Genomic DNA, 20,185 nt, shown 5'->3' on the forward strand with positions numbered 1-20,185 from the left:
CTTTTTCCACGTATGGAGTCAGCTATTACGAGGGGGCATAGCTTTAAATTAAGGGGTAGTAGGTATAGGACAGATGTTAGGGGTAGATTCTTTACTCAGCGAGTCGTGAGTTCATGGAATGCCCTGCCAGTAGCAGTGGTAGACTCTCCCTCTTTATGGGCATTTAAATGGGCATTAGATAGGTATATGGAGGATAGTGGGCTAGTGTAGGTTAGGTGGGCTTGGATCGGCGCAACATCGAGGGCCAAAGGGCCTGTACTGCGCTGTATTCTTCTATTTCTATTTCTATACCAAAATTTGGCAGGAGCTGGGGAATGTAGATTGGGAGGAGCTGTTTGAAGGGAAATCCACATTCAATATGTGGAAGGCTTTTAAAGAGAGGTTGATTAGAATTCAGGAGAGATATGTCATGTGAAAATGAGGGATGGAAATAGCAAGATTAGGGAACCATGGATGACATGTGAAATTGTGAGACTAGCTAAGAGGAAAAAGGAAGCATACATAAGGTCTAAGTGACTGAAGTCAGATGAAGCTTTGGAAGAATATTGGGAATGTAGGACCAATCTGAAATGGGGAATTAAGAGGTCTATAAGGGGCCATGAAATATCCTTAGCGAACAGGGTTAAGGAAAACCCCAAAGCCTTTTATTCATAGATAAGGAGCAAGAGGGTATCAAGGGAAAGGGTTGGCCCACTCAAGGACAGAGGAGGAAAGTTACACATGGAGTCAGAGAAAATGGGTGAGATTCTGAATGAGTACTTTGCATTGGTATTCACCGAGGAGAGGGACATGGCTGATTTTGAGGTTAGGGATAGATCTTTGATTACTCTAGGTCAAGTTGGCATAAGGAGGGAGGAGGTGTTGTGTATTCTAAAAGGCATTAAGATGGACAAGTCCCCAGGTCCGGATGGGATCTATCCCAGGTTACTGAGGGAAGCGAGAGAGGAAATAGCTGGGGCCTTAACAGTAATCTTTGCAGCATTCTTGAAAACGGAGGAGGTGCCAGAGGACTGGAGAATTGCTAATGTCGTCCCCTTGTTTAAGAAGGGTAGCAGGGATAATCCAGATAATTATAGACTGGTGAGCCTGACATCAGTGGCAGGAAAGCTGCTGGAGAAGATACTGGAAGAAAATGGGCTTATCAGTGATAGGCAGCATGGTTTTGTGCAGAGAGAAACCTAATAGAATTCTTTGAAGAGGTGACAAAGTTGATTGATGAGGGACGGGATATAGAAGTCATATACATGGCCTTCAGTAAGATGTTTGATAAAGTTCCCCATGGTACGCACATGAAGAAGATGAAGTTGCATGGGGTCTAGGGTGTTCTAGCTAGATGGAGAGATAACTGGTTGGGTAACAGGAGACAGAGAGTAGTAGTGGGCAGGAGCTTCTCAAAATGGAGACCTGTGACCAGCGGTATCCCACAGGTCTCTGTGCTGGGACCACTGTTGTTTGTGATATACATAAATGATTTTGGAGGAAGGTGTAAGGTGCCTCATCAGCAAGTTTGCAGATGACACTAAGATTGGTGGAGTTGCAGATGATGTAGGGGATTGTCAGCAAATACAGCAGAATATAGATAGATTGGTGGGCTGGGGAGAGAAATAGCAGATGGAGTTCAATCCAGGCAAATGTGAGGTGATACATTTTGGAAGATGCAATTCCAGAGCGAACTATACAGTTGAGAGATAGAGAAGTGAGAGAGAAAGAGAGAGACAAGAGAGAGAAAGAATGAGGGTGGGATATGGAGAAGTGTGAGACAGAGAGTTAGAGAGAGGGAGATAAAAAGAAAAAAAAGTGAGAGAAAGGAAGCAGAGTGAGAGAGAGGAACAGGGAGATGTAGCTTGGGAGTTTTATCAACTAATTTCTGGTGTTCTTTTTGCTTTAAAGAATTGAGGGATAGCCAGTGCTTTTAAACAAGGGAGAGGAATGGATATATTGAAAAGAGAGAGAAAGAGACAAAGCTGGATGTATCAGTGCAAGTCCACCAGATCTTATAGGCTCCTCACCAGGAGTCAGAAGAATTTCTACTTGCCAAGTGCTTGGCAACATTATCTTACTGATCACTTACATATTTCTCATACTTTTCTTCTTGAAACACGACTCAGGAGTTTAATTTTGAGTTCTCTGTCTGACAGCAGCTCTGACCCACAGTACTGCCACCTCCAACAGGGGTCATACAGCAGATCCCCAGTGCACCTAGCCAGAACAGGGATTGACCCCTGTGCTGTTGGTACCAATCTAATCCATACTGGCCAACTAAACCAACCAGTCCCCTAAGGATGGACACAGGGAGCTGTCAGGGGTTAGGACGGTGGGGGCCATGGTCATTCCTGGGGTCAGTGCAATGAAAGTCAAATGGTGAAGATTGTTGTAAAATTGGGGAACTCAAAGCTGGGGATTGGAAGCAGCAACTAGGGATGCAGAGAAGACAAGAATGGTAATGGAGGCAAGTTTGATATAGAATATCGAACAGTACAGCACTAGAACAGGCCCTTTGGCCTGCAATGTTGTGCCAAATATGACACCAAATTAAACTAATCCCTTCTGCCTGCCCATGGTCCATATCCCTCCACTCCTTGTTTATTCATGTGCTTATCTAAAAGCCGCTTAAATGCCCCTATTGTACCTGCCCCCACCACTTACCCCTGGGAGCATGTTACAGACTCCTACCACTCTCTGTGTAAAAATACTTGCCCCTCACATCTCCTTTGAATTTTGCCTCTTTCACCTTAAATGCATACCCTTTCGAATTAAACATTTCAACTTTGGGAAAAAAATTCTGACTGTTAACCCTATCCATGCCTCTCATAATTTTATAAACCTCTATCGGGTAATGTTAGTGGATGGGAAAATGATAGTACATGGGAGAACATAGGAAGCTGTGGGAATGGGAGGTGTTGGCATTCACCACCACAGTGGTCTGTTTGGGCTCGGACTCAGAGGGCTAGGGTCAGTGTTACAGTCGTCGCTCTGGGTGGTGGGTGGGGGATGAAAAATGATAGGGTGTCTGGGGAGTGTCAAGTTAAAGGGACTTTGGGAGGTCTTCATCACCAAGCTGAGCATGTGTCACATGGAGTTAAGTGCAATCCCATTCCCTACCATTTTCTCTCGACTCTTAAAGCCACACGCAGATTGAAAATGGCTGTGATCACACCCAGGTAGGGCAGACTCAGTGTTTGTTTTCTTGTTTCAACACACAAGCTTTATTTCGGATTGATGGGAGTCCATTCAGGGAGCAATCACATCAATCAGACACTTCCAGGGTAGAGGGTGAAGTCCTCTGTAATCATAGCATCATGCATGTGAAACACAGTCAGTTTCCAACTGTGCGGTGTGCAAATGCTGATCACAAATAATCTCGACCATGTCACTGCAGATTGAAGATAGTCACCTCTGGGAGGATGACCTTATAATTGGGCCACAAAACATAATGATAATGCGAGATCCCATGGTCATCACAGGGAATGGGCCTGATTCCTCTCACCTTCTGCAACACGGTCTTACACATAATGCTGCCTTCCATGATGAAATGGCGCTAGGAGGACAGAGTGTCAGTACTCATGCAGAACTTACAATCTATGGTTGCCTCTTGTAATATGCTGCATTCACCAGAATAAGGTGCAAAGTTGAAGTATTGTGTAGACACATTCCAAGACCCTTCTTGTCTAAGTACTCCATGTTCCACTGTATGGAGAACTCTGCAAAATGTTCATCAGTATGTGATGTGAATGCTGACTGTTCACATTATTAAGAATCTGTTCTGGGTTTCCTTCTGCTCCCCGCACATATTCATTGGAAGAATGACAGATGGATCTGGTCGCAGTAAGGGTTATCGTCTGTATTGCTGGGTTATAATGAAGATGCAAAGACATGGAGGAAGGACAGATACACCAGCAAGTCCAGGGCCATCAGCAAACCTTGTGCAAATGCTGACCAGCCTCCACATGAAGAGGTTGGTGCTAAAGGTACCTTCACGAAGCTCAGGATGACCAGAGTCTACAGGACCACACTGCAAGAGGGAGATCCTTCTAGCCCACAGCCTCTTGATCCAGTGAGTCCAGACAGCCAATGTTACTAACAAGATGAATTCTGTGAACTGTAAATCGATGGCAACCATAAAGCGATACACAGTGATACTTAAGAAGCTGCTACATTCACCTGCCTAGTCAATACCAACTTCCATTTTTGGAAACATGGAAAACACAAGCAGGAATGACCATTTGGTCCTTCAGTACTGTTCCAACATTTAATATGATCATGGCTATCATCCAGCTCAGTATTCTGTTCCCCCTTTCTCCTCACACGCTTTAGCCCTAAGAACAATATCTACCTCCTTCTTGAAAACATTTAATGTTTCAGCCTCAATTGCTCTTTGTGGCAGAGAATTGCACAGGTTCACCACAGTATAGGTGTAGAAATGTTTCCTAATCTCAATCCTAAATGGTATTCCTACTATTCTTAGACTGTGACACTTGGTTCTGGACTCCCCAAGTCATCAGGAGCATCCTTCCTGTGTTTATCCAGTTAGAGTTTTATAGATTTCACAGAGATTCCTCTCACTCTTCTAAACTCAAGTAAATATAGTCCTAACATCTCTTTGTACATCAGCTCTGCCATCCCAGGAATGTTTGTTAAATTCCCTCCATTACCAGAACATTTTTACTCAGATAAGGGGACCACAACTGCACACAATATTCGAGGTGTGGTCTCACTGAGGTCCTGAACAACTGCAGCAAGTCATCCTGCTCCTGTACTTGAATCCTCTTGTTAGAAAAATCAATTTAATGCATAATTATTGCTGTAAAGCAATATCAGACAAAAATGTGACACTAAGCCATGTAAATAGGATGTTCAGCTCAGTGACTAAAAGCTTGGTAAAAGATGTAGGTTTTAAAAACGTGGGTATTGGTGTCTGGAGTTTGGAGAGGATGGAAGTGAAGATCTTTAAACTGGAAAGGCAGCGAGAATGCACTTGTGAACAGGTACAGGAAACTCAGGTGATATTGGTGGAACAACAATAAAGATAGAGCTATCGGCCATGTCCGGTGGTTTGTGCTGAACATTTCCTATCTCCTGCAAGAAATTATCATCTCTCTATTTGCAAATCCCAGGTCTGTGTGTACTTTGATTATATCATGTTCTGCTGTCAGGTCCTGACACAATTTTGTGTCAATTTCAAAATTCCTATCCCCACATTTGTAATGGAAGAATCCGAAGTAAATGTGTCACATTGTAATTGTACCCTCCTGCCTGCTGTGGCACTGCAAACACTTCAATCTTGTATTTTAGCTCTTCACTGAAACCTCCCAGAATACATTTTGGCATGCCAACAACAAATAATATTGCAATGGGCTCATGTGTATAATAAGGACAAAATACATGACTTTAGAATGAGGAAAGAGTGGAGTCTGTGCAGCCTCTGGCTCACTCATTGTACAATCTGAGGATCAGGTCAGGATTCCTTGGCTAAAATGTTATGGGTGATTGGCAAAATCAACAGAATTTTTTATTACCAGAAAAGGAGGAACCTGATTAGGAATGCATACTCGTCTCTTATGGATTTTATTTTCCCCTCCCCCGCACAATGCCGCCTCCCAACTTGTTCCCCATTGGGTCGCGTCCCCAGGTCTCTGAGTCACATCCCCTGTAATTGACATCCTACCTTTGTGACATGATCTTGAAGGTGTCAGGAAGGTAACACTCCACGTTCTCCATCTGGAAGATGTCGGCGTCACAGATCTTGCTGTCAGTTCGCCCATAGTTGGCGCTCTCGATCATTATGACATCGCTCCCTGGGCACCGCAACTCGATGGGGTATCCTTCGCATGCCAGCTCCCGGCGCATCAGACCAAATGGCAAGGCAGCCCGACTTAAACCTGGGGAGGGCAAAGAAACAGTGACTTGAGACATGCCACTTGGTGTGAGTCGCAGGCTCTGAAGGAACCGGTGGCTTTGTGTTAAATGGATCCCAAGGCTAAATGGTGAATCTAGGCACAAAGCCTTACTAGCAGTTAGTTTATTCACAAAATGCATTATGACCTAGGTCTGCCTCTGACCTACAACCCCACCAGTCCCTTTTCGCATTCTTTTGAAGTGAGTTACTAGCAGGCCTTGAAAGGGGCTCTCTAACAAAAATCAAAACTTTACAGGAAACTTATCAAAAATATTATTTCTGGTGCACAAAAGTGAAAGTTGCCACAGTCTTTATTAAAGAGAGAGATGGCTGGTGCTGAGTTTAACCTGACGGTCACCCCTCAGAGAACCGATTTTGAGAAGGTATTCACTGCACACTGACCTCAGCTGATATAGGAACTGAACCTAAACTGCTGGCATCACTCACTACCCACCCAGCCGACCAAGGACGACGGTAACTTGGTGGACTCTAGCCCTGTGGTTCGCACAGTCACAGAAAACCACAAGCATATTGGCACACTGCATTTCTGGGGTCACCCAGGCATGGATATAACCACAGAAGAGGGACAGAAACCAGGTATAATGACCCTCTCAGTTGTTCACTACCTGGACCCATTAATATCAACCTTAACCAGGTCCTGTAACAAACCCATGAAGAACCCATGGCCCTGCTCTCCCAAGCTCATCTCCATTCCGGGTGGCCAAACAACTAGAGCGTGCGGCTGAAACGCAAACAAAATTAAAAACTAAAAAATAATTTCACACATGTGGAACATGGACTCCCTGAAGGTTCAGAAAAGGCAAGTTGCTTGGGAGTGTCTAAACAATTTTAATCTTTGGTTGCAAGGGACTGCTGCACGCCAAATCCCCGATGATCAGTCCCTTTTTATATGTGCTCAAGATACTTAATCAATTCCCTCGACTTAGTTATCCCTAACCACACAAGCAATACAATTGACATGCTATTAACAACATTGTTGCCATGGATCCCAAAGCCCTCCACTATTAAGGATTTCCTTGATTGCTATGTGAAGATTGTTAAGAGATGATGTAATATTTTATTTTCAGATATGAAAGCAATTGGATGAGACAGAACAAATTGAATAGTTTAACCTTGTTTTGAACAGCAGACCCAGAGGACGTGCCACATGCCAGAAGGGACAATGTTAAAATGAATCTGCAGGAGCAATCTGCAGGGAGATGGTTGTGTAGTGGGAAAGTCTCGAGATTAGACATCTGGAAGCTCAGCTAAATGCTTTGGGAAAATGAGTCTCAATCCCATTCTGGCAGAATTTAAATTCAATTAAATGTCGAATATAAAACCAGTCTCAATAATGGCTACCTGTGAGATCTCCCATCAGTTGTCAAAAGATCCCATCTGTTTCACTTCAGGGAAAGAAATCTGTTGCCCTTACCTGGTCTGACCTCCATGTGACTAAACTAGCAGCAATGTGGTTAACTCAACTTCCCTCTGAAAGTTTCAAGCAACTCGCTCACTTTTAGGACAATTAAAGATGGGTAACAAATGCTGGCCTTGCCAGCTATGGCCATATCCCATGTGAAAAATAAGGAACTAGAACACTTCAATGAGAGAATCCTCAGTCCATGGAATTGGCTGTCTGCAACGAGGACTTGGTATTAATTCATTCAAATGCAGACTGGATGGAGTCCTTGCAAAGAACAATTGTTGCGAGCATAGTATCTGAGGAAAATAAGTCTTGACTTGTAGAAAGTGTAGTATGACTGGGTGGAATTGAGGGGGGGAGAGGGGCAATGATTCAGGGTGGAAGGAATTTGCTACTTCCTGATCTCAGGTGGTAGCAAGGTGTTTTAGAGTCAAGTGGAGCACCCTTGAGGTGTCATCACCGTTATAATCAAGGTTCTGTCTAAGTTAAGTGTCCACCAGTCTCTGCCAATCTCTGCATCGACACATTAATTTTCACTTCTGTTGAAGTAATGAGAGGGAATGTTGATTGTAACATAGCAAAAATAGCAGCCATTTGGTACACACCGAGGTCCCACAAACAACAATGGAATAACTGGATAACCAGTTTTAGTGATGTAGATTTAACAATAAGTATTGGTCAGGATGCCCCAGGGATTTAACTGCCCTGTTCATCTGCAAAGCACAGTGGTATTGACGTCTATTGGCATAACCATGACTACAGACCCTATTATCAACATTCAGTGGTTTGGGGATTGGGATGGGGTGCTTACCATTGACTGAGAGCTGAACTTGTCTTGCCATATAAACATGCAGCTGCAAAAGCAGGTCAGAGGCTATGAATGAATAATTCAGTGATAACTCAACTCTTGACTCCCCAGAGTCTGTCCACTATCTGCAAGGCACAAATTAGGAGTGAGATAAAATATTCTGCATGTGCCTGGATGAGTGCAGCTCCAAAAACACTCAAGAAACTTGACACCATTTAGGGATAAGCAGCTTTCAACTTTCACATTGTCCACCAGTGATGCTCAGTAGCAGTAGTGTACCATCCACAACATGCATTTAGAAATTCACCCACGCTCCTTCAACAACACCTTCCAAACCCATGATCATTTCCATGTAGAAGGACAAGGGCAGCAGAGACATTCACCTTATCTATACCCCTCATGATTTTATAAACCTCTATAAGGTCACCTCTCAACTCCCCTACACTCCAGTGAAAAAAGTCCCAGCCTACCCAGGCTCTCCCTATTACTCAAACCTCCATTCCCAACAACATTCTGATAAATCTCTTCTGAATCCTCTCCAGCTTAATAATATCCATCCTATAACAGGGAGACTAGAACTGCACACAGTGCTCCAGAAGAGGCCTCACCAATGTCCTGTACCACCTCAATATAATGTTCCAACTCCAATACTCAAAGGTCTGAGCAATGAAGGCAAGCATGCTAACACCTTCTTAACTATTGTCTACGTGTGTTGCATATGATGATGATGATGATGAAGTGATGATGTTCAGAGTTCAAGCCCTACCAGTCCCAGTGCATTATCTGAGCAGATTGATGAAAATAACTGTAGGATAGAGATGCAGATCATAATGGGCAGACAGTATCATTTGGATTCTTACAACTGAGTGTTAAGTTTTAAATGATTTGCTTCTGCAAATGTAGCTTAGACATCAAGGAAAATGAAGGTTTACCCATCTGCACGATGGGTCAACAACTCTGTGATTGACTTTTCAGAAAGTGAGTGCCGTATACATCAGAGCAGGACTGTATGTGGTTTAAGAGTAGTACTTTCACAGGGTTAGACGATGAGTAAATGAAAAATAATATATTTTGGAGATCACGACAGGATCAATCAATTAGGTAGGGAAGGGAAACATTGACAGATCTGAGGTCCGAGCAGGGCCTGATGAATTGCAATGAGGAAGCAACACAGACTGCAGATAAGCTACAGGCAAGCCTCAGACTGATAGGATCCTGGGCAATTCCTAATCAGACCCTAGGCTTCAAATGTTAACATGATCTCAGACAAACTACTCAGTCGGGCCCAACACAGATTGAAGCAAGTCTGAACAAGGAGCTGGATTGCATCAGGTTTAGGGTTTAGACCTCTCTGGGATAATGTTTCCTTTCAGCAGTCTCGGCTCCCAGATTATAAACATCTGTAAGTTCAGGAAAAGAAATCTGGATGGTAAAAAGAGTCTTTACTTCAAAGTGTGGAGTCCATGTTTTTAACTTTGAGAAAGGGTCTGTGGACATTTTCTCATGCCCTTTGTAAATTAGTAACTCCGCAGAGGCTGATATCCTGTTACCAAGTACACCCTTTATTTACATGTGGGCAGTCCTTGACACTGATCCAGCTCTCTCAGAGCCAGCTGTCAGAGTGAACAGAATGTCAGCAGGGCTCCCTAAATGGACCAGATTAATCGCCCCAATCAGAAAACTCACATTCTATGAGGACCACCTGACTGATCTTTACAACCACTACATGCCTCCCCCTCTGGGTCCGAGCACATAGGCTGGTTCTTTTTTTGTTGTAGCTCCTCTTGGGGTGATTTAGCATTGGGTCAGGTTCCTCCGACCTTGCATCTGATACGAGCAGCATGTAACGCAAAGTATGAACATGCCTATACCGAACATCATGCCCTAACTAAGCTAAAAATCAAACTTTCTGCCCTTTTCAGTCCGTAACCCTCTATTCCCTCCCCATTTATGTAACAATTCAGATGTCCCTTAAATGTCACCAACGTGCCTCCCACCAGTTCCTCTGGCAATGCATTCCAGGCTCCTACTACTCTCTGTGTGAAAACCCCCCCCTTGCATATCTCTCTTAAACTTCCCCTCCCCCTCACCTTTAACTTCTGCTCCCCGGAGTTGAAATTTCAACCCTGGGAAAAAGCCTCTGACTGTCTGCACCATCTGTCTCTCATAATTTTATAGACCTAACAATCCTAGTAATTTGCCTTTTGCTTCTGGAGAGTCTCAGAAGAAATCCATTCTCTTCTTCAGATGGCATAGACATCGAGGCAGTGACAGTCACCATGTCCACCTCAGATTCCAATTAATGTTCAATGCTTGATGGAGAAGGAGAACCCCATGGGTTCTGGAACAGTTTGAAAGGCTGTTGAAGAGCTGGGCACTTTTTGCTCCCACACTGTTTGTGAGTTTGCAGCTTTCATTTGGTCCTTGTGTTTGTTCAGGACAATCTGCACCAACCCAAACTTTATACATCACTGGAGCTGACCTCGCATTGACCATCCCTCTTACCCTTGCAGGGCCATTCCTGTGGTAAACTGTCTCTTTCATTTAATGGCGTCTTGTGTCTGGCATTAGTATTTTAAGAAAAGCATTCTTGTCTTGCTGGGAAAAGACTGCCGTTTCTCAGCATCTCCATTTGATGAATGGCTTTGTTGCTTTTGCATCTTTGGATTAAGTGCTTGAGTCACTGAGCGTAAAAAATAGTGTCATTGGCTATTTTCCAGTCCAAGGGTTGCTGTTAGGTATGTGGTTCCTTAAGTTTCAAAATAATCACTTTTGGACTCAATCTAAAAAAATTATTTTATGTGATATGGGCATCACTGGCTGGGCCAGCATTTATTGCCCATCCTTAATTGCCTAGAGGGCAGTTAAGAATCAACCCCATTGCTGTGGGTCTGGAGTCACATATACACCAGACTGGGTAAGGATGGCAGATTTCCCTCCCTAAAGAGCATTAGTAAAGCAAATGGGATTTTATGTCATTTGCCAGTGATTACACATCAGTCATTTGACAAGCTTTTTAATTTTAGATGTCTTTCATTGAATTAAAAGTTCGTCACTTGCCTTCTTGGAATTTGAATCCCCCCACATATGCTACTTTCTTCCAATGTCTTTCTTAAATCGCACCATGATACAAATTGTTAGAACAGACTGAAAGGAAGTACTGAGCCTTTCATTCATTCACTTCATGTGATGTGGGTGTTGCTGGCTGGGTCAGAGTTTATTCCCTATCCCTTGTTGAGAAGCTGGTATTGAGCTGCTTTCTTGAATTGCTGCACTCCCTGTGCTACAGGTAAATCCTCAATGCCATTATGGAGGGATTTCTAGGCCTTTAACCTCATGCCACTGGAGGAACAGCGATATATTTCCAAGTCATGATGGTGAGTGACTCGGAAAGGAACTTGCATGGGTTGCTGTCCCTATGTATCTGCTGCCCTTGTCCTTCACGATAGGAGTCATTGTGTGCTTGGAAAGTGATGTCTAAGGATTGATGACATACTCTGGTCGCTCATGCATATTTATGGATGAACATACAGTTCCACATTGTAATGTAATAGTTGCGAAGGGAGCCAAGGGTTTTGGAGTGGGTTGGGGCCGGGGGGGGGGGGGGGGGAAGCACCTTGATTGAAGTTTAATTCTGTTTCATTCCATCAATGTTAGCGATTTCAAAACTCAGTTACCTTCATCCAAACCATGGAGAAAATGAGGACTGCAGATGCTGGAGATCAGAGTCGAGAGTGTGGCGCTGGAAAAGCACAGCAGGTCAGGCAGCATCTGAGGAGCAGGAGCATCTACATTTCGGGCAAGAGCCCTTCATCAGGAAAGAGGCTTGTGAGCTGAGAGGGTAGAGAGATAAGTGGGGGAGGGGTTGGGGCTGGGGGGTTGGGGCTGGGGGGAAGGTAGCTGGGCATTGCGATAAGTGCTGGGAGCACTCCCAAAGTGGGAGACGTAAACCAGGAAATACTCCAGCTTGCTGCTCTCACCTTGGGGGATTCTCCACTAAGGGTTGTGATCTTTATTCTGGAATGGAGGAAGTGAGATTCATAGATTCAACGTAGAATAGAAAAGAGGGGGAGTTTCATCCACCAGAGGGTAGTGAATTCTGTGGAATTCTTTACCACAGATGGCTGTCGCGGCTGGGTCTTGGTGGGTAGGAATAAGGAAAACTCAAAGGCATTCTACATTTATGTGCTGAACAACAGGATGGCCAGAGTGAGAGTAAGGCTGATCAGGGATAATGGAGGGAACTAGTGCCTGGAGTCGGAGGAGTTGGGGAGGTCCTTAATGAATACTTTGCATCAGTATTCACGAGTGAGAGGGACCTTGTCGTTTGTAGGGAGAGTGTAAAACAGACTGATGTGTTCAAACAGGTTGATGTTAAGAAGGAGGATGTACTGGAAATTTTAAGAAACATGAGAATAGATCAGTTCCCAGGGACAGACGGGATATACCCAAGGTTACTACGGGAAATGAGGGAAGAGATTGCTGAGCCTTTTGCAATGATCTTTACATCTTCACTATCCACTGGAGTAATATCAGAGGATTGAAGGGTGGCAAGTATTCTTCCCTTGTGCAAGAAAGGGAATAGGGTTAATCCTGGGAATTACAAACCAGTCTTCTGTTGGTAGTGGGCAAATTATTGGAGAGGATTCTGAGAGATAGGATTTATGATTATGTGGAAAAGCATTGTTTGATTAGAGATAGTCAGCATGGCTTTGAGAGAGGCAGTTCATGCCTCACAAGCCTTATTGATTTCTTTGAGAATGTGACAAAACACACTGATGAAGGTAGAGCAGTGGATGTAGTGTACATGGATTTTAGCAAGGCATTTGATAAGGTTCCCCATAGTAGACTAATTCAGAAAGTAAAGAAATTTGGCTGTGTAGATACAGAATTAACTGGCCAATAGAAAGCAGAGAGTGATAGTTTGTGGAAAGTATTCAGCCTGGAGCTTGGTGACCAGTGGTGTTCTGTAGTGATCTGTTCTGGAACCTCTGCTCTTTGTGATTTTTATAAATGACTTGGACTAGGAAGTGGAAGGGTGGGTTAGTAAGTTTGCCGATGACACGAAGATTGGTGGAGTTGTGGATAGTGTGGAGAGCTGTTGCAGGTTGCAAAGGGACAGGATGCAGAACTGGGCTGGGAAGTGGCAGATGGAGTCCATTTTGGAAGGTCAAATTTGAATGCAGATTACAGGGTAAAGGCAGGATTCTTGGCAGTATGGAGGAACACAGGGATCTTGGGATCTATGTCCATAGCTCCCTCAAAGTTGCCACCCAAGTTGATAGGGTTATTAAGAAGGCGTATGGTCTGTTGGCTTTCATTAGCTGAGGGATTGAGTTTAAGAGCCGCGAGGTTATGCTGCAGCTCTATAAAGTGCTGGTTAGACCATGTTTGGAATATTGTGTTTAGTTCTTGTTGCCTCATTATAGAAAGGATGTGGGTGCTTTACAGAGGGTGCAGAGGAGATTTACCAGGATACTGCCTGGACTAGAGGGCAAGGTCTTATGAAGAAAGGTTGAGGGAGCTAGGGCTTTTCTTATTGGAGTGAAGAAGGATGAGAGGTGACTTGATAGAGGTATGCAAGTTGATGAGAGGCAATCTAGAGTGGATAGCCAGAGATTTTTTTCCCAGGACAGAAACAGCTATCACGAGGGGCTATAATTTTAAGGTGATTGGTGGAAGGTTTCAGGGAGATGTCAGAGGTAGGTTGTTTACACAGAGTGTGGTGGAATACACTGCCAGCAGTGGTAGTAGAGTGAGATACATTAGGGACATTTAAGCGACTCTTGGATAGGTATATGGATGACAGCAAAATGTAGGGTGTATGGGTTAGTTCGCTCTTAGAGTAGGATAAAACATTGGCACAACATCGAAGGCCAAAGGGCCTGTACTGTGTGGTATTGTTCTATGTTCTATATTCATGGCGGATTTAGACTTAATCAGTAACGGAATCAAGTGTTATGGGGAAAAACATGAATATGGAGATGAAGATTATCAGATCAGTCATGATTGAATTGAATGGCATTGTGAGGCTCAAACTCAGTGGCAGGGAAGCTAACCAAAATGCTACAAGAGGTCCCAGAATCTGTGGAGTCCAGGCCAACCATCTACCCATGGCAGTGCAGCTTGTGATAATTCAAAGAAATAGAACAAACATGCTTAAATTAATGATCCTATGCACATCACTTCATGAGATTTAAGTAGCAAGAAGAGAAATGACAGTAGAATGATATCTTGGCAAGATGTATGAGGAACGTGTCACCAGCTGCAACAGATATTCACTCAGTTGGGGAACTATCACGTTGGTGCTTCCTTTGGAACAATGAATTACATACCAGGTAAATCCGAACAGGAACACTTTATTGACCATGCTCACGCCTCCACAGCCAGTTGTGGACTGAGCCCAAGTTCCACCTCTCCAGATCATCTGACCATCTCTCTTAAACAGGCAGCAAGTCCAACTACATACATAACACCCCTTTATTTGAAAACTCCCATTAATAAACATTCAGGTAGTTCTTCTGTAATGCAATAATTGCATTCTTGTGCAACCCTGCATTATAGAAAAATTGCAGTTTAGAAAAGGCACATAAAGTGTTGGCAATGTAATCGCATTACAGCCAACACATGTTTGAAAAGTTTGCGCTTTGGAATCAGTGTGCCGAATTCGTCAATCGCATTATAGCGAATCCGTGTTCACAAAACATGTGTTATAGCAGAACGACATGTATATGCAATAACTCAAATGATTATAGAAGGATTGTAGCTAACACATGTACATATTGTCAGGAATATTAATAAAATGGAAAAAGAAAATGACCTTTTTGTAGTTTACATCGACATGATCAGTCTTTGAAGAGTCCTTGAAGATTGTCTCTTTGTCTCAGAAACCTTTCCTCGTGGAATGTCCCAGAGTTCAGGAAGCTCCTGTTGTTCTGCAGATATGGCCCATTCCAACTGGCTGTTGTTTCTTCTGTGATGCTCCAGTTGTCTCCAACTCTGAGTCAAAGACACATGACTCGGTTGACACCTCTCGTCCCATCTGGACTGGCAGGATGTTCCAAGGGACCTCCCCTACTTGGTGAGGTGCAACAACCAGCTGGTCTGTGTGTCTCGTCTGGATCATCTCATCCCTGGTCTACATCACACCAGGTTATAGTCCAACAGGTTTATTTGGCAGCACTAGCTTTTGGAGTGGTTGGTCCACACCGCATGTGACAGCGGTTCTATTTCAGCCATCAAAACCATTGGGATCTATTTCTCCCCATATAATTCTGGACCATTACAGTCTCTCCTCTTTGGCATTCCCTCGACCCGTGAGGATCCCACCCTTCCGATCATCTGTCCTTCTTTGTTTCGCTCTGCCACCTCTCTGGTTTCTTTCAGCTGCAGTAAGTCAAACATGGTTCTCAGCTCTGGTGGTTGAACATTAAGGACGTTGGCAAGCACTGGGTCATCGTGTGTGGCATGTTCCTGTACATGCTGAGGAACTTGTTGTGATATCATCCTAGCAAACCCTCCCTTTGTGAGGGATTTACAGCCTGCTTCAAGGTTTGTACAAATCTCTCCACCTGGCTGTTTGTCACTGGGTGCTATAGAGCCAATCTCATATGTCCAACTCCCATGTTTTTCCTGGTACTCCTCAAACTCTTGTGCCACAAACTATGGGCCATTGTCACTCACAATTTGTTCAGGGTTCTCAAACCTGGCAAAAATTTCATCCTGTCAGTCTACCTTTGCTCCTGTTGATACTGACTTCATGACCACCACCTTCGAATGATCATTCACAACCACGAGAAACATCTGTTCCTCTACTGCTCCCATGAAATCAACATGAATTCACTGACATGGTGATTTTGAGGCCATTCCCACTGTGACAATGGTGCTGCTTTCTTCACGAATGCGCAGGATTTGCATGATTCCACTTCCTCCTCAATCTGGGAGTCCACTGTCAGCTACCAATAGTAGCTCCTGGCTATTTCTTTCATTCACACCACACTGGGGTGCCCTTTGTGCACTCGTTCCAGCATCTTTCCTCTTAACTGAGGAGGAATAACAACTCTCATTCCTTACATTAAACACCAGTCTGATACAGACAACTCCCACTGCTGGCCAGGTAAGTGTATAATTTTTGTGCGGTTTCTATGATAAGTCCACCATTCAGCTCAAAACTGGATCATTCTGGGTTTCACTCTGCATCGGATTTCCTGACACCGGCACCTTGTCATCCTGGGGAAAAACACATAATTTATGGTTTCAGTTGGGAACATCCTTATTTCCTGGTTGTGGTAACTTTGACAAAGCATCCACATTGCCGTGCTTCTCTGCCTGTTGGTATTTGATCTCATACGAGTAGACTAACAGAGCCAGTGCCCATCTCTGCAGGTGTACTGTGTCCATTTATGGTAACTCCATATACGAGCCAAAAATGGAGGTTAGTCGCCTGTGGTCTGTCATCGACACAAAGTGCCTGCTGTAAAGGAAATGGGTGACCTTTGAAACACCGAACATAATGCTCAATCCTTATTTTTCAACTTGATCATATTTTTCCTCCACAGTTGTTACTGACCTCAGTGTGAACGCAATGGGCCTAACGTGGTAAAATGTGTGACAGTCCAGTGCCAAACCCATAAGGCAAGGCCAACTGCAGTAGCAACTTGGGGTCGAACTGCATTAACAGTTGCGATTTTTTTTAAGGCTTGCTCTACCTCTTGGTAAGCCACTTCACATTCCTGGGTCCTTTTCCAGCAACTAAGGCAGAGGTTTACGTATGGTTGCCAGATCAGAGGTGAACTTGCCACAGTAATTCACAAGTCACAAGAATAATCTCGGTTGAGACACATTCTTGGCCCAGGGGCCTTCAATGACAGTCTCCATCTTTTTGGGCGCCTTGTGTAGTCCGTTGCCGTCAATTAGAGGTCCTCTGTACAGCCTTCAAATAACTCACATTTTTCTCTTTTTACTTTTCGGCTGTGTTCCTGCAACCTTTTTAGGGTTCCTTCGAAATTTCCCAAATGCTCCTCTTTGGAGGATCCAGTAATCAAAATATCTGATGAAGAGTCATCTAGACTTGAAACACCAGCTTTCCCTCTCTCCATGGATGCTGCCTGACACACTGTGATCTCCAGCATTTGTTGTTTTCAGTATCATCCAGTTAACACTGGACTCCTGACAACCCACTTAATAGTTGATGCATGGTCCCTCTGGAATACAGCCTGGAACTCATTTGTCATCCCTGTCTGTAAGTACGCCTGCAACAGACCCATTTTTGAAAATATCTTTCCCTCACCACTGCACTGAACAGGTCCTCAATGAGTGGAAGGGGGTATTGATCTGCAGGACTTGGGACTGTGACCGTAAAGTCACCACACCTCAGCACACCATCTGTTTTTAAGATTGAAATGATGGAGTGGCCCATTCACTGGTGGTTACTGGTTCCTACCCTCTTAGATTTACCAGCCATTCCAGTACCACCTCCATATTAGGGCAGATTGCTTACAGTATTGACATGCCTTCAGATTCCATGGACAAGTCTCTGGCTTCAGCTATAGTTTAGTTTTGACTGCTTTCATTTCCCCCAGGGTTCCTTTGAAGACTTCCTTACACTTCTCTGGGACCTCTTGCAAACTCATGATTGAGTCAGCCAGCCTATTAACCACTCCCCAATTCAGTCTTACTTTTTGTAACCAGAAGTGCCGAATAATGCAGGTATTCACCCTTTACTAGTGAAGTATCAATTCTGCACACTGGTCTCTTAACTGTACTGTCATCAGTACTTAGCCCTTCAGGGCAGACCTTCAGGTTCTACATTTGTCCTCAGTATAATCTTGGCAGGATTCAATTTCTCCTCATAGAGGGACACTACTGCATCCCTATCCACTTCCAACTTTACTGCCGTCCCCTCGAATTTGGGAAAAATCCAGAAACGATCAGCTTCACCCCATACCAGCAAGATGTTTGGCCAAAGCTCTGCTGACTCCAGGCCTTCTGCATCTCCTGTAGGTCCCTGACTCCCAGTCTACACTCTGGCTGGCAGCATGTACCTTATGCCTTGTCCTCAGGGTTTTTCTTTCTAACTCCCCATTTCTTGGTTGGGTTGTACCCAGCAATTTCAGGCAACATAGCCAACTTACTGCCACCTGCGACACTGGGCTTCTTGAGTCCATCATGTCGACTCTGTGGCCACTCTTGCCCCATCAGCAGCATCTTACGGCTGGTACTGCACTCTGTCGAGTTTCCACGACATGATATACTCAGGCATCCACTGGGTTTCTTCGCTTGTGGCCAACTCCATTGAGGTAGCAATTTTGAAAGCTGCCTTGAAATCCAGGTCTCTCCCTGTTAGCAGCTTCCGTTGGATGGCTTTGTGTCAGAGACTATTAACCAAACCGTCTCACAAGGCATTATGGAGGAACCCTCTGAATTTGCAATGTTCTGCTAACTTCTTTAAGGTGGCTATGAATTGGGTGACGGACTCTCCTTTGTGCTGTACCCATTGATAAAAACGGAAACATTCATGCAATCATCAGCAACTTGGGTCCTAACACTTTGCAAAGCTCTTGGAATAGCTTCTCCATGGGTTTCTCTCGTTAAAATTGTGAAGGTCTTGTTCCCAATGGTATTTAAGAAAACCAGTACCATGATATCCTCAGCTACTTTGTTCACCTTTAAGAACAAATTAAAACATTCTGTACATAAAGTCCAATTTTCTGACTCTTTGCCAAATGGTCCATTGCTCCAAATTGGCCCGCCGTTTTGTTTTCCCATCGGCAGGAACTTTTCCCGCCAGTTGAGTTCAGTAGCAGTTAGCTGCAAAAAGGTCCCTCGATGAGTGCACTCCATGTCAGCTGCTCCGTCACTGGCGGTGCTAGCATACCATCTCCCCTTGGTGTTAACCACAGCCCAGGTCTGCTCATGACCGCTCTCTGTGATAACTTCAGTAGCTCCCGGGTATACACTTTTCTTCAGTCATTGGCCTGAGACCGTCACGATTGCCATTCTCAGCCCACTCCCTGGTGAATTATAATCTGGCATCGACTGCCACACAAAACCCCTTGTGACTGCTTCCCTCAACATTACCCACCTAATCCCACACCATTTCTAAAGTCTGTCTGATGTCTCCTCTGGACAAAATAAAACAGATTTTGCACACATTACATGTGCCAGATCCCAGCCTTGTTGCCATTTGTTATGATGGTGCTTCCTTTGGAACCAGGAATATTATACCAGGTAAATGAACGGTAAATCTGAACACTTCCACAGCTGGCTGGAGACAAGACCCAAGCTCTGTCCCTGCAGGTCACCTGACCAGCTCTCTTAAAGGGGCAGCACTCCAACTACAGACAGAACAGGAAGGAATAAATCCACGATTGTGTCAAAGTAAATCAGTCTTTTATTTTGCATCTATCCCCGAATGACATCAAGCCTGTCAAAAAAATGTTACAGCATACAGCACCAACCTGTACAGACTCTCACTGAAATGAACCGCAATTAGCGAACAGAATTATAACACCATATTTCAGTTATGCATTGTTCGGCACAATACCAAATAGCATCCAGTCCTTTTAGTACCACTGACCAACCACATTACCATAACACCCTCTGATACCCCACATCCTTCAGTGCAACACTCTCTGATACACCCCACACCTGTCGCTGTAACACATTTTCATATGCCCCACACCCCTTACTGTAACACTCTCTGATATACCCCACATCAGTTGCTGTAACACATTTTCATATGCCCCACACCCCTCATTGTAATATTCTCTGATATAGCCCACACCCCTCACTGTAACGCTCTCTGATAGACTCCACACCCATCACGGTAACACACTCTGATGTACCCCACACCCCTCACCGTAACACTCTTTGATATATACCACATCCATCACTGTAACACTTTCTGATATACCCCACACCCATAATCATAACACTCTCTAATTTCCCCACAACACCCAATGTAACACTTTTTGATATACCCCACACCACTCACTGTAACACTCTCTGATTTACCCCACACCCCTCACTGTAACACTCTCTGATATACCCCACA

At 44.2% G+C, this 20,185-nt stretch overlaps 1 protein-coding gene across 17 annotated transcripts in view; it reads right to left on the reverse strand.

Annotated features, from left to right (window-relative positions):
* Window positions 1-20,185, reverse strand: part of LOC122552175 (adhesion G protein-coupled receptor L1-like) — a 588,240-nt gene that overhangs the window by 276,117 nt on the left and 291,938 nt on the right. For all 17 annotated transcript variants that reach the window (XM_043694724.1, XM_043694735.1, XM_043694723.1 and 14 more), the window contains one exon: window positions 5,666-5,879. In XM_043694724.1, coding sequence (XP_043550659.1) covers window positions 5,666-5,879 — 214 coding nt within the window. The remainder of the gene's footprint in view (window positions 1-5,665; window positions 5,880-20,185) is intronic.

Source organism: Chiloscyllium plagiosum, chromosome 8 (assembly GCF_004010195.1).
Source record: "Chiloscyllium plagiosum isolate BGI_BamShark_2017 chromosome 8, ASM401019v2, whole genome shotgun sequence".
Classification (NCBI taxonomy): domain Eukaryota; kingdom Metazoa; phylum Chordata; class Chondrichthyes; order Orectolobiformes; family Hemiscylliidae; genus Chiloscyllium; species Chiloscyllium plagiosum.